Source organism: Pteronotus mesoamericanus, unplaced genomic scaffold (assembly GCF_021234165.1).
Source record: "Pteronotus mesoamericanus isolate MK-2021 breed Mesoamerican mustached bat unplaced genomic scaffold, CSHL_Meso_final contig_78, whole genome shotgun sequence".
Lineage (NCBI taxonomy): Eukaryota > Metazoa > Chordata > Mammalia > Chiroptera > Mormoopidae > Pteronotus > Pteronotus mesoamericanus.
Window position 1 is genome coordinate 5,460,490 of NW_026555258.1, and position 14,468 is coordinate 5,474,957.

Genomic DNA, 14,468 nt, shown 5'->3' on the forward strand with positions numbered 1-14,468 from the left:
AGCAGGCCGTCCCGGACAGAGCTCACCTCTTCCACTGCCGCAGGAGGATAAGCAGCAGAGTGCACATCATGGAGCCAAGGCGGAGGCAGTTTACTGAGGCTGGGACCAGGAGCTAAGGTAAGACAGCAGACCAGCTAGATGTCAGGCTTCCTGTGGGCTGGTCCAACCAGGAGATTCCAGCTCCATCCACAGGGCACCTTTGGGCCTCGCCTTTGTTTCCTAGCAGTGAGCTAAAAGGGGTGGGACACAGGGAGAGGCCAGGGGCCAGCCCAGCAGCAGCAGACCTCTGCCTCCCCACTGCAGTCTCAGGCCTCCCAGGCCAGCTGAGCCCTCTGACCTGACCACTTGCGCCATGCAGACTCGTGAGCTGCTATTTGACCTCGGAGACCTTCTCCCGGGGAGAAATGTAAAATCTCCCAGACACACTTACTAACGCTTTGGTCCCATCAAGCACATCAAGAAAGAGCTGGCGACGCACTGCAGAGTCGGTCAGGTGCATTATCTCTGCCTGCAAAGGAACAGAAAAATAGTAGTAGGAAAATTTCCCAGATTAAAGATGCCCCCAAAATGCAGGGTTCTCTGTCAGGCGATCAGTCATTGATAAGTCACTGCCTCCCTGATTATAGTGGGGCTTGAGGGCCCTGCTGTTTCTCTGCCTGCCCTCAGATGTGGTCAGAGTCGAGCCCAGGTTCACCTCCTCCTCCTGACGATGCCCCTCCTCAGCCCAGACCTCAGGCTTCCCAGTGTGCTGGAGATACAAACTCCTCCACGGGGCTCGGGAGGCCCCAGAGGACTTGCTCCCCCTGGTTGTGCCCACGGGTGTTCACACTACCCCAACCCTAAAGCCAACTTCCTCCTCTCTGGACATACCAAGCACTTCTCGACCCTTGCACTTGTGATTCCATCTGCCCAGACTACCCTCTTCCACAGGCGCCCCACCTGGAGGACTCCTTTGCACATTCAGGTCTCAGTTTGGGCATCTCTCCTCAAAGAGATGCCTACTCCCATCCTACTTCAGTGTTCACTACCTTAGCATCCTAATTATTTCCTACACAGTGAATTATCACAATCTGAAACTGTATTTCTTTGTGAGTGTGTTGACAATTTGTCTCCCTCTCATGACGCTCTCCATGAGTTTGCAAAGACCTCGTCTCCTTTGTTCACTGCTGTAGCCCTGGTGCCTGACACATGGCAAGCATTCCATGAACACCCATTCAATGGAAGGATGAATGGTCAATATGCTGGACTTAACTGGGTAGGATTCCGAGCCAGGGCAAAGAGGATGGGGGATCTCTCAATAACAATTCAAGAACCGCCGCCTAGCTAGGGCCTAACAAGCAGTCAACACAGAGGCTATTCCCGGAGGAAAATCAATTATTCCCTAAAGATGGCTGAGCCTCCGGTGTGTCTGCAATCTCAGGGTTCTACAGTCACTGTGCCGCAGCAAAGCCCCAAGGCTGTGGGCAGCACGTCAGAGAAGACGTAAGAGTATGCCTGGAATACGTGGTCCCTATCAAGATGAAGTAATTAATGAAGTTAAGAAATCAACCTGGATTCCCAGGATGAACAGTTCTACACCAAATCCTTACTACACAGCATGATAACATCAAGTCACTAAAAAATAACAAGAAAATATGCAAACTCTTCTCAAATGTTAACTCTCTTTCTAAAAACCAACACTCAGTAGACACACAGTGCTGAGAGAATGGCCTCTATTCTTTTGCTAAGACCAGAAAATGCAGTTTCTAGAACCAATGAAAACAAACAGCTCTCTAGAGAGGGTCCTGCTTCAGTGGTTACAGCTACCTGACTAGTCAAATACAGGGCACACAGCATGAGACAATAACACATGTGCATGAGAGGTAGATGAAGGAAGCCACTAAGACCTATCCAAGGCTGCAAAAGTAGCTATAGGAGGCTTTAATGAATGTCTGAAGGGATTTCACATTACTTCTCTGCACTCCTCTTATCAGTCTCTTTTTGGGCCCCATACCATCAAATACCCTATCTTGGCCTCCATCTGTTGACACAGAACCTGTTATATTTTAGCTCTCAAAGAAACACCCTGAGCCCTGGCTGGTGTGGCTCAGTGGATTGAGCGCCGGCCCGCAAACCAAAGGGTTGCCAGTTCGATTCCCAGTCAGGGCACTTGCCTGGATTGCTGGTCAGGTCCCTAGCAAGGGGCATGCGAGAGGCAACAACACATTGATATTTCTCTCCCTCCCTTCCCATCTGTCTAAAAAATAAATAAATAAAATCTTTAAAAAAACAAACATCCTAACTCATTCATCATCCCAAAAGGCTATAACTGCTAGGCACCCCAGCACATCGTTGCTAGGAAACCAGAGTGAAAACTTGTCCCATGAGCTTCTTACGTGACTGGTGGCAATGATGAGAAGCATCCTCCAGGCAGAGACCAGCATCTGATATTCTACCAAGGAGGTACAGCTGCTGCCCTCTGTGTCGGCTGTGTGAACTGCCAAAGACTTGACGTACCCTGACCAGTAGGCAAAGCGTTTCTCACTGGAAAATTTCTTGAGTGTATCTTTTAATGACTGGTCTAGTGAGCCCCTGGAGTGTCCAAGAAAACACAGAAATCTAACGTTAGGATTTGAAAGCAGATGGCAATGTGATCGGCACAGACCCTGTTGAGGCAGAGAAAGCAGTCTCACAAGGGCTAAAGGCAGACGGGTCTGGGTCCCTCTAATGTGTAGGACTCATATTCCCTGCTCAACCTAATGGGGCTAAGCTGAGGCCTTTTCCAGGCTCCTCCTCCATAAAATCCTGAGCACATGGAGTTCACTTCACAGTAACTCTTTCTGACAATCAGAGATGCCATCGGTGGACTGGGTAGGGACAGAGCTTGGTAGCCCTCCATAAATGGCTCCAAACCAGCTCTCTCCTTTAACTTGGCTTGTACAACCACGCACCCAGTGGTAGGCAACCATGGTCCCCCGCTCCTAAACCTTTAATTAAAATTTTGCCCTGACTGGTGGGGCTCAGTGGGTTGGGCTCAAACCAAAAACTCATCAGTTCAGTCCCTGGTCAGGGCACATGCCTGGGTTGTAGGCTAGATCCCCAGATTGGGGCATGCAAGAGGCAGCCAATCAGTATTTTTCTCGCACTCTGACATTTCTTTCACTCTCCGTCTCCTTCCCTTCCCCTCTCTCTAAAAATTAAAAAAAAAATCTTTAAAGTCTCAAAAGGCCAAAGGACTCACTTGACTACATAGTATATCTCCAAGCATATTATCTTCATGATCAGGGCACAGGTCTCCAGGATGCTGGGCTGTGGAGGAAAGAGCAAAGCAGGCACCAATCACAAGGAGAACCTCGTCCCAGGGTCTCTCCCGACACAGGAACACAGGACCTATTGAGTGTGAGTGGCCCTCTGACTTGCAAGAGCACAAGGGTCAGGGTCTCCAAGCAACTGCAGACAATCACGGAGCCATCAGCACAGAGCAGGGCATGCCACTTTCCTTCCCCATGTAAGACACTGGAGGGCAGGGAAGCAAGCACTTCTCTCAGAAAAAAGTCTCCAGTGACGAAAACATTCTGGCTGCTCACGGAGAGGAGGTATCATTTCCCCCAGCTCAGTCTCACAGCCCAGCCGTGCCTCCCAGGAACTTTCGGTCACTGCCCCCCCCGGCCCCCCGCCACCACCACACACAGCTTACCTCAGATGTTTCTGAGGGAGGAGAAAGCGTTCCAAACAGGGGACTGGTTAAATTCTCCCAAAACTTGGGTCTATAAAGAAAATACATGTTGTAAATCACACTTCCTCTCACATAGTCCTTTCTGTCTCCTTTCTCCACCTCCCTCTGGTGGTTACCTCCTACTTTACCAGTCCCAATCCTAACATGGTCTCAAAGGTCATTTGCTCCTACAGGAAGGTAAAGGGTTCCACAGATTAAGTACATTAATAAGAAACACAACTGTATATTACAGAGTTGACCAATAAACACCCTCAGGATTCACGCCACTGTACACCTGTGACACTCTACAAAGAAGAGAATGAGGAGGCGAACAAGGACACAGGCTCCCATGTTCAGCCATTTTAAAGTTCCTTCCCTCTGTGTAACTAGGGTCCAAGACAATAAGGCCCAAGACAATTCAGTTCAATGGCTGGAGCAAGCCACACTCATCTGAATCCGCTGTTTCTCATGAACAATGGGTTTTGGGGGTTGGCACAAGGCAAAAACACAAAAGGCAGGAAGTCTAAGGTAAACATGTCTTTACCTTAGAGTAAGATGATACCTGCTGGTAACAGCATTAAAAAGAGAACAGCTAAGAATACTTGCACTCAGCGACCCAGGCACTGAGCACTTCTGCACACGCTCAGTGATCCATGACAACAAACCACTAAGATGGAAGCTATTGTTACCCCATCTCACAGACAAGAACATGAGCTCTGGTGAAGTCAGACCTACTTGGTCCTGAGGACGAGCATGGCACTGTCTCGCCGGTCCTGCCACAGGGCATGCAGAAAGGCAATGGCCGCACGGTGCAGCAGGGGTGGGCACCAGTAGCGATCCTGCTGCTGGGAGTCAATCAGATCCAGCACCACATGGAGACAGCTCCACATCCCAAGGCTGAACTCCTGCAGGAGGGGCAGACAAGAGTTCAAGGGCACAGCCATCACCAGCAACTGTGGTAACCTTGCACGCAGAGCCCATAACCCCCCCAGGGAGCCGCCCCCCGGCTCCACCCCAGCGCAGGCTCACCTTGGAGCCGTTGCTGCCGTCCTCCACCTCAAGGTTCAGAAACAGCTCGATGAGGCCTGGCTGGGTCTCCACTGCGACCGTGAGAAATTCCAGGATCATTACTTTGATGCGCATGTCCTCAATCTTGCTCTGCAACCGGGCCAGGAAGGCATCACGAATGGCAGCTGCGTCATTGCCCAAGCAGGCATACACTGACATCGGGGCCACCTGGTGAGACCAAGACACACAGGCTCAGCGCTCTATTTCTAGAAAAACCAACAGGCTCCTGCACATGGGTGCTGGAAAACTGTCAGAAAATGGCCAGAAAGGGAAATATCCAGACATGCACCTCTGGGTCAAAAGGGATATAACCTCAAAATATAGCACAAGATGCCCAACAATTCACAGGAGAAACAGTAATTAATAGAAAAGATGCATGGTTAAATAAATGAAAAGCAAAAAATGAGGTAATACTGATTTGCCTACTAGATTAGCAAAGATTAAGAAACTGATGAAGCCATGTGGCAAGGATAGAAGACGTGGTATTTAGGAGTATAAACTGTTACACTTCTTTCTGGAGGATAACTTGGGAATGTCTAATAAAAATTTAAATGTTCACTGACATCTAATTTTTAGGAACTGTCAATAAAAGTTCAGAGTTCTACAGATAATGTTTACTGCAGCACTGTTTCTAACAATGAAAGATAGAAACTAGCCCAAATAAATTAGGATGCACCCATTCTATGGCATGCCAGGCAAGCATTAGGTGGAATGAAGTAACTCCAAACGCACCCATGTGGAAAGACTGCAATACATGGTGTTAATCGAAGAAAGGTAGTCACAAAACAGTCTGCGGAGAAGAATTCTACTTCTGAAAGGAGCAAAAGCACACACCTACACCCTTTACTATACAAGCACAGACAGACAAATCTGGGGCAGTGTATATCACTCTGTCCATAGGGAACCTGGAATGAGGGGTCAGAGGTACCTAAACTTTCTGTTACATTTATCTGTATCACTTAAATAAATATTTTTAAGTGAGTATGTAAGGCTGTTGTAATCAGAAAAAAAAGATCTTCATAAAACAATTTATGTGTGTGTGTGTGTGCCTGTGGCTATGTCACTTTAAAAGTCCAACAAAAGTTAGCTGCTTCTTTTGGGAGAAGGCAAGAGCGGCCAAAAGCACAAAGTCATTTTTCTGGGCTTTGGCTGGTTAAGCGGGATCCTACCGTGGCCAGGCGTTTCAGCAGCTGGATGGCCAGACGTGGCAAAGCAGGGTCATGTTTGTGGTAGATGTATTTGGCAAGAACAGCAATGAGGTTGTTCCCATGGGCACCTGGAAAAGCACAGGACATAGTTTAGACACCAAGTGTGCCTGATTCAAGCTCTTAAGAGAGGGTGCTGTTCAAAAGGCTCATATATGCCCTGACCGGTCTGGCTCAGCTGGCTGGGCGTCGTCCCACAAAGCGAAAAGGTTGCCGGTTCAATTCCTGGTCAGGGCACATGCCTGACTCACAGGTTTGGTCCCCGGTTGGGGCGTGTACGAGAGGCAACCGATCGATGTTTCTCTCTCACATCGATGTTTCTCTCCCTCTTTTTCTCCGTCCCTTCCCCTCTCTCTAAAAATAAATAAATAAAAATCTTAAAAAAAAAAAGTCTCATATATGTGCGGGAATTTACTCTCAAGTACTTGGAAGGCCAGAGCGAATCCAAGTGACCCTATCATTCTCTTTTTTCAGTAGCCAAGTGTGGACAGGCAGGATTTGGGGAGGAACAGCTCAATGCAATTCATTAATAGCAGAAAAAATACATTTTCAAGAAAATAGGTAGTCTTTTATCAAATAGGTTAGAAAAAGACATCACACTGAAGCACTACACTGAAATGCAAAAATCTCAATCCCAAAACAATACAGCTAGAATAGGTCTGAGACATTATCCAAATAACCTATTTGAGGAAACTGGGTACCAAAGAGATTAAGTGAACAGTTTGAGGTCAAAGAGTAGTAACAGTCAAAACTGAAATAGGAATCTCTGTGTTTTACAGATTGTAATTGAATCTTTATTATAATGTTATAAAGTAGAGACTACTATTATCCCCATTTTATGGATGAGAAACCTGAGGCAGAGATGTTTAATAATGTGCCCAAGGTCACGCACAACTGTTTGGAGCCACAATTTGAACCAAGGCAATCTGACTCTGAACATGTGTTCTAATTATTGTCATCAGTAGGAGGCAGAAATGAAATACAATCCAGTCCTCTTGTTTCTACATCCAGGATGGGAGTTGGTGATCATCCCCAAATTTCAAGGAGTGAATCAGAAAATACTGTTGACCTCTAAAAACACAGCCTAAGGTATGTACTTATGGGCAGTTGCTGATTGGAAGAGAAATACATACCATGTTGTGTGAGGGCCTGTTCCAGGGGAGACACCACATTAGAAGGAGGTTTCAGCCGAATAACATTGTTGGTGACGGAGAATGCCAGTTTCACTGTCTTGATCAGCAGCTGGCCCTGCCCCTGGCCCTCTGCCCCATCACTAGGGTGTCAAATGGAAACCAAAGTTGATTCAGACAACATGACTTCATTCACAACCTATGCACTCTCATGAATTAGATTCCAACCATACCAACCATAATCCCAGAGTTCAACAGCTTCTGTCAGAGGCCCCAGGCCAAACTAGGAGAGAGGGAGAGCCATCTACTCCCTCTGCTATGTATCAGTTTATATAGCTCCACCAGGTTACATAAAGGCTATGTCCAAGGAGGAACAGGGTTATCTTTAAAAAGCTACTGCACGCTAACTTACACCACAGTTCTTAGAACATGTAAGCACAATAAAGATGAACGGGGGAAAGGTGGGGAGGAAGTCCTACCTGCGGGGCTGAGCAGCCATCACCATGTCGATGGTGTCCACACCGATGCCCATGATATTGATAACTGTCTGTCCTGCTTCTGTATAGGCCAGGCTACAGATGCAGAGAGACTGCAGGCTGGGGGTATTGCTAGAAGACAGATACTTCTGAGTTACGAGGGAACTGCCAGGCTTACTACTGGAAGGAAAAGCAATCGTCCAAATCTAACCAACTGGGCATGAGTGATACTGATCTGCTCTTGACCAGACAAAGGCACTCTGATCACTGTCTCTAAAGGGACTTCATCTTAAAAGATCACCCTGAGAAACAATCTAAATATCCAATAATTAATGGATATGTTTACTGAAATGAGTGATGATGATTAACTCACACAATGGAATGCATGGAACCATTAAAACAAGGTAGATCTACATACAGTGGCATGGAAATAAAGTCACAGAGGAGGGAGCATAAGCAGAGAAAGAATACACACTAGATTGGTAACAGTCATCTCTGGAAAACAGGTTACAAAGGGCATGTTGCACTGAGTGTTTTCAAATAAATATGCATAACTTTTGGAAAGATCATAAAACTGATGTGTGCATGTATGCAACAATCTCACTGGGAACAACCTCATTCCCACTTCATTCGCTCTCCTCTCCCCACAGGGAGAAAGGGTAAAACAGTCCAGTGGAAAGCAAATCAGAACCTCAAGAGACAGCTCTGGGTTCAGCCTGCGGAAGGGCGAGATGGCTCTGCACAGCAGAAGCCTGTGCTTCCCCTGCTCAGTGGTGGCATCCGAGAGCACCAAGCGCCAGCAATCTCCCCTCATACCTGCTGTGCAGGTCTGTCTCATGGCACAGGTTCAGTATCGCATGAATCAGCTCCAGGATCAGGCAACCTGGACTCCGGAAAAGACACAGGAATGATGTGGCCTTATGTGATAACACTTAACTCAAAAAGGGAAAGATAGGTCTCCAGGGACCCAGAAACTCCTCAGATCTTCCCTGCCCACACTGTCCTTACCAATTTGCTCTCTCACACCGTGCGAGTTGTAGCGCCACTTGTGGTAGCTGGGAAGCATCTCCTTTAGCACAAACATGACGCAGGGCACCAGCCCTTGGCTCTGGGTACTACCAAGTTGTCCCTACAAGAAACCACAGTGTGAGAGCTTATGCCATTTAATAAAAAATCACTTAGTTATTAGAGATTTAACTTCCATACCACAGGTCCAAAGAAAGTCTGGGTAAACCAGTCTTCAGTGAGAAAGAAAAAGGAAAAGAAACATCAGAACATTCTAATTCAATGAGTCCAAGCTGTAGGGTTTTATAGAGTAAAGGACTAAAAAGACAATGTGACACTGTCACAAAAGACACCTACATGAAGGAGAGAGATAAAGGCTAAATCTGGTCAGAAAGGAGGTACCTTAAACATAAGGCTACAGGACTGTCAATTATGGAGAACGCCCATTCCAGTGTCACCGCCACCAGCCAGCCCCCTTGGCCTCTACCCCGTCCTGTCATTGCAATACCAGGAAGGAGATGTGATAGAATTCTTTGTCCGAACATTACTTGTTAACATCAGCTTCCTTTAGTTTAAAAATGGGGACTCCTAGCCCTGGCTGAGTAGCTCAGGTTGGTTAGAATGTCATTCCAATACACCAAGGTTGCGGGTTTTATCCCTGGTCAGGACATATACATGAATCAACCAATGAATGCATGAATGGGTGGAACAACAAATCAATGTCTCTTTCTCTCTCCTTCTGCTCCCCTCCTCCCAAATAAATAAACGGAAAATAAAATAAATAAAAATGTGGGTTCTTTTTTTTATGTATAAACATCTACATTTACATCCCTGTCTAGAAAGGACTATTGCCCACTTTCAAAGCATTTCTTGATTGGCTGATGCTTGCAGGCAGGAAGCATGCCAAGCGCTTTCCACATACGGCCCTCTCAACATCTCCATGAGCTAGAGACGACCAACCACTCCTATTTTAGAGGTTGAGAAATTCTGCAGGCCCAAGGTCATGCAGCTAGTAAACAGGCAGCATGGAATATAAACCTGACTCTCTCTGACTCCGAAATCCATGCTATAGCAGTATTTTTAAAACTGAGTTTTCATGTTAGTGCAGGATTTTCAGCCATTTTCATCTTGTGGTACAAATAAACTAATTACTAAAATTCTGTGACACACCAAAAAATATATATTTTTGCCGATTTGACAAAAAAAAATAGTTATAATCTTGATTCATTCACACTGGATGACTATTGTTGTGCTGGCTGCTGTCATTTTTTTAAAAATTTGACAATCTAAGGCAAAAGATGTCAGTACCCTTGAGAAAACAGTCAGGTATGGCATATTTTAAAAATTCTTGTGGCATACCATTGAAAATTGCTGCATTACTGGACTGTGAGATCAGCTTCTTAGAAAACATCAAAGTGAATCTTGTGTAGTAAGAGTAGTGTCATATTGTGAAACTATGCTTTAGGCATATACATATACACAGGTATATACTGGAATGTATGTACTGCCTTGGGCTACAGTCAAAATAGCTTGATAACGTATTACATACTGTCTCTGGGTACTAAACAAATAAACATAGACAAAGCACCTACTATAGAATCTGGCACACAGTAAATATGCAATACACACAAACTACAAGGGGGAACCCAAAAACCCCTGGAATTTATTTATAAAAAATTGTGTATTTATTCTCACATACTTAAACTTCAGTCACCTTCCAAGTACTTTATTTTGCCGTGTATAATGTATACTTTTTTGCCCAAATTTTTGAGGGAAAAATAAGGTTGCGCATTATACATGGGCAGAACCAATTCCGTATCTATATAAATTGTTAAATTCTTATTTTACGCTTATGCATTAAAAGTGTAACTCTAGAAAATGTGGGTACACATTATACACAGCAAAATACAGTACTCTCCATCTGATGGAGCGGTTTTTTCCCACTGCTTAGAAAAGTTTTTGAATTCGGTGATTTTGATGCCTTTTAGAGATTCTGCCATTTTTTGTTTTGCCACTTCCACATCAGCAAAACATTTTCCTTTGAGGACTTTTTTCATCCAGGGAAATAAAAAAGGTGAATTGGGACAAGATTGGGTGAATAGGGAGGGTGGGGCATGGGGATTGTGCCATTTTTGGTCAAAAACTGCTGAATAGTCAGCGCAGTGTGGACAGGTACACTTGTAAATCACCCATCATGAAACGGGGAAATTCGTTCAAAGTCTTCAAAAAAATTCACTGAAGCTGAACGCAGCCTCTCACAACAACGCCAGCTGGTACACTGATACAGATGGGTTGCTAGAACGGTCACCTAGCAGGGGAAGCCTACGAGGAGCCTACCCTCCAGAAGATAACTCCCATTTTTGGGGGGTTCCCCCTTAGACTATCATCGTAACTTCAGGAGAACCATTCTGCCTGCGGACAAGATGACACCAGTAGCAGGGGGCAGGAAAACTATTCCAGGTGATTCTATCTGACCAGATTTTACCTTGACAAGAGTGGTGATCAACCGCAGAAAAGCAATAGTGACCCCATACTCGCCCTGGGGCTGTTCACAATTCATCAAGAGTGTTCCATACCCTCCAGCATTCATTCCCTCCGCACTGGGGAAAGACAGAGAGGCAGAGGGAAAAAAAATGGGTTGATTTCAAGGTTGCAAGAAACTAATCACAGAACATTTTTATTATTGTTAGATGGCTTGGGTATAAAATAGGAAAGGTTTGTGAAGGAATTAATTAAATTTAGGCAGTTTTATACGCAGGGTAAACATTAAGAACATGTTTTATTGATATTGGATTGGCCAAAAAGTTCATTTGGTTTTTTTCTGGAAGATGGTTATAGTAGTGCTTAGTTGTCTTTTAATTTCATTCAAAAAAATTTTGTTAGCATCAGCATGCATTAAAAAGAAAACCTTATCAAAATTGGTGAATTTTTGTGTAACCATTTTAATATTGAAGATGGAAGAAAATACACAACATTTTCAGCATATTATGCTTTATTATTTCAAAAAAGGTAAAAACATAACTGAAACACACAAAAAAAGATTTCTGCAGTGTATGGAGAAGCTGCTGTGACAGATCAAACATGTCAAAAGTGGTTCATGAAGTTTCATGCTAAAGATTCATTGACGGACAATGCTCCACAGTGAGGTAGACCAGCTGAACTTGACAGTGATCAAATCACAACATTGAGAACAATCAATGTTATACCATGTGGGAGAGAACCGACATTTTCAAAATACCCAAATCAATAAAGCTATTGGTGAAAATGGAAAGTGTCTTTTATTTTAGGGGAAAAAAATCATACAGATTTTTTGGCCAACCCAATATATAACCTCAACAGGTTTAAAATGAAAAATCAAATAAACATCTGGAAAGCATCATTGTCTTATGTGAGCAAGAGAGGGAGCAAGAAGAGAATGTGCAGGTAGTAAGATGGATCTGTGCTTTAATAACTGGTCTATCAGGAGAGCTGGAGTAGTCACACAATACGGGAAAATACAGAATGATTCTAGCTTAAAAAAAGGAAATCAAGTCTCTGGATCCAGACACCTCTGGATTCTCTAGGGTAAAAAGTTAATTTTATCAGGCACAGAGAAGCTTCTTTGAAAATAACAAAACTGAAATGTCCACAGTGCTCCCAGGGAATATGTATACTCTGCCAACCCTAAGACCTGGCTCACCTAATCATCTGACTCATGTTGGAGACCTGGTGGGCCACGAATGGTAAAAAGCCTGTGTGACGAAGATCAGTCCAAACCTGAGAAAGGAAAAGAAGAGTCAAATGTCCCTGTGTCCTCAGGTATACACCAAAGCGCAACATTTTGGGGTTGTTCTGAAGACTTAGTGTTTCACCTTTGCTGGGTTCCGGGCAGCCAAAACGGTCAAACAATTGACACAAGAAGCAATGACATCCACAGGCGGGGAGATCACTGTCGTTAACCTGGGTGGAGAACAGTGCACTATACTCAGTAAAATGAATAGTGCGATTTGTTCCATCACAAATATTTTCCAGTTCTCTTTTCCCAAGTCCCTCCTCTCAGCAGGGACATTGAAAAAGAACAGCCCTCAGCTGGAGGGCTTACACCAGGGATTCCCACAAATGAATGTGTGTGGACTCGAACCCCATGGGTGTTGTGACCAGACACTCACCGCTGTAGCAGCATGTAAATGCGAGACGTGATGGGCAGGAGACAGTCTGCTATCGACAGATCTGTACTGATGACCTTATGGACCAGATCGATGATGGGTTTGACCCGCTGGCAGTGCTGAATCACATCTAAGGGGAAAGGAAGTCTGTGACCTCATGGAAAACAATTCCTTTAAGATCACTGAATAGTCTCTGACACCCAGATAAACAAGTTACACTAATTATAACCTGGATGCTTCTGAATTTTATTTTGAAATTCTCTGTTATATCCTCCAAATCCTCTAAGAATGTCCATTTTTCTTCCCCATAGTATTGTCTCCCAAAGTTGTCCTCACCTGCAGTGGAAACAACATGAAGCAGCATTTCAATCTCACAGGTAAAGAGAGTCCAGCTGCTATACGAATATTCCCAGCGTACCAAGTAAGCCCTGTCGTCTAGCATTACTTGGCCCACAGTGCCCTGAGGTATGCGAAGATTGGTCTGACCACCTAAGGAAGGGAGGAAGAGAAATTAGTCTAATATCTGAGGACACAACAAGGTGTGTGACTCCTATACCAGACACCAATATTTAATCACACAGAGATACACAGACTCTAATCCTAATATCTAACATTGCCACAACCTTTTCCATTAAAAAGCAAAAAACAAAAAAACGCCAAGTCCTAACTAGTGTGACTCAATTGGTTGGGTGTCATTCTGCAAAGCAAAAGATCACCAGTTCAAATCCCAGTCAGGGCACATGCCTGTGTTGCAGGTTTAGTCCCTAGTTGAGGGTGTGCGAGAGAGGCAACCCATCAATATTTGTTTCTCTCCCTTTTTCTCTCCCCCTTTACCTCTCTCTAATAATGAAGTCTTTTTTAAAAATCCCAAAACAAAAAGAGCCCTCTTTTTTAATTTGGGGAAGTGAGTCTTTCCATGTGTCTGAAAACAGGTGAGGGCAGAGAGTGATATTCCATTCACATGGTGACTATGGGAAGACCACCTTCTGGGACTGCTGGTCACTGGGTAAGTCAGTAGTAGTAACGTGGTTAGAAGAGCAAGGCTGTTTCTTCTATATTTTGCTCCTTGAGCACCTGGACTATACATAAGCTTACAAGTTTTAACTGGTCACTCTTACTCCAGTATGAAAACAAATTGCTACAACTTTTTTCCTACAATTTGACACTATCTACTTTTAAATAAAATTGTGGTAAAATATACATTACATAAAACTTACCATTTTAACCATTTTAAGGGTGCAGCCCAGCGGCAGTAAGTACACTCACGTTGTGTACAACCATCACTAGTGTCTGTCTCCAGAACCTTTCTCATCTTGCAAAACTGAAATTGTCCCCATTACCTAGTAATTCCCTATTCCTCCATCCCTCGGCTCTTTACTCACCATTCTCCTTTGTCTCAATGAATTTGACTTCTCGAAGTACCTTATATGAGTGGAATCATGTAATATTTGTCCTTTTGTGACTGTCCTATTCACTTAGTATGTCTTCTAGATTCACTCATGTTATAGCATGTGTCAGAATTCCCCTTCTAAGGCTGAATAATATTCCACCACACACACACACACACACACACACACACACACACACTCTCTCTCTCTCTCTCTCTCTCTCTCTCTCTCTCTCTCTCTCTCACGCATTTTGTTTAGTTCATATGTCGGTGGACATGCACTTAAAATTTTTATTGCGTATACCCTTTTACCCAACAATCCCACTTTGGGGATCCTATGTACTAAAAATAAAACCAC

General features: G+C 44.4%; 1 protein-coding gene across 2 annotated transcripts in view; it reads right to left on the reverse strand.

The window, feature by feature from the left end:
- Window positions 1-14,468, reverse strand: part of NUP188 (nucleoporin 188) — a 50,919-nt gene that overhangs the window by 5,852 nt on the left and 30,599 nt on the right. For both annotated transcript variants that reach the window (XM_054584255.1, XM_054584256.1), the window contains exons 16-32: window positions 13,060-13,212; window positions 12,727-12,853; window positions 12,430-12,517; window positions 12,258-12,334; window positions 11,064-11,178; window positions 8,582-8,702; window positions 8,390-8,456; window positions 7,577-7,705; window positions 7,101-7,240; window positions 5,932-6,038; window positions 4,724-4,930; window positions 4,430-4,599; window positions 3,677-3,746; window positions 3,221-3,288; window positions 2,376-2,571; window positions 431-508; window positions 27-112 (exon numbers count right to left, since the gene is read on the reverse strand). In XM_054584255.1, coding sequence (XP_054440230.1) covers window positions 27-112; window positions 431-508; window positions 2,376-2,571; window positions 3,221-3,288; window positions 3,677-3,746; window positions 4,430-4,599; window positions 4,724-4,930; window positions 5,932-6,038; window positions 7,101-7,240; window positions 7,577-7,705; window positions 8,390-8,456; window positions 8,582-8,702; window positions 11,064-11,178; window positions 12,258-12,334; window positions 12,430-12,517; window positions 12,727-12,853; window positions 13,060-13,212 — 1,999 coding nt within the window. The remainder of the gene's footprint in view (window positions 1-26; window positions 113-430; window positions 509-2,375; window positions 2,572-3,220; window positions 3,289-3,676; window positions 3,747-4,429; window positions 4,600-4,723; window positions 4,931-5,931; window positions 6,039-7,100; window positions 7,241-7,576; window positions 7,706-8,389; window positions 8,457-8,581; window positions 8,703-11,063; window positions 11,179-12,257; window positions 12,335-12,429; window positions 12,518-12,726; window positions 12,854-13,059; window positions 13,213-14,468) is intronic.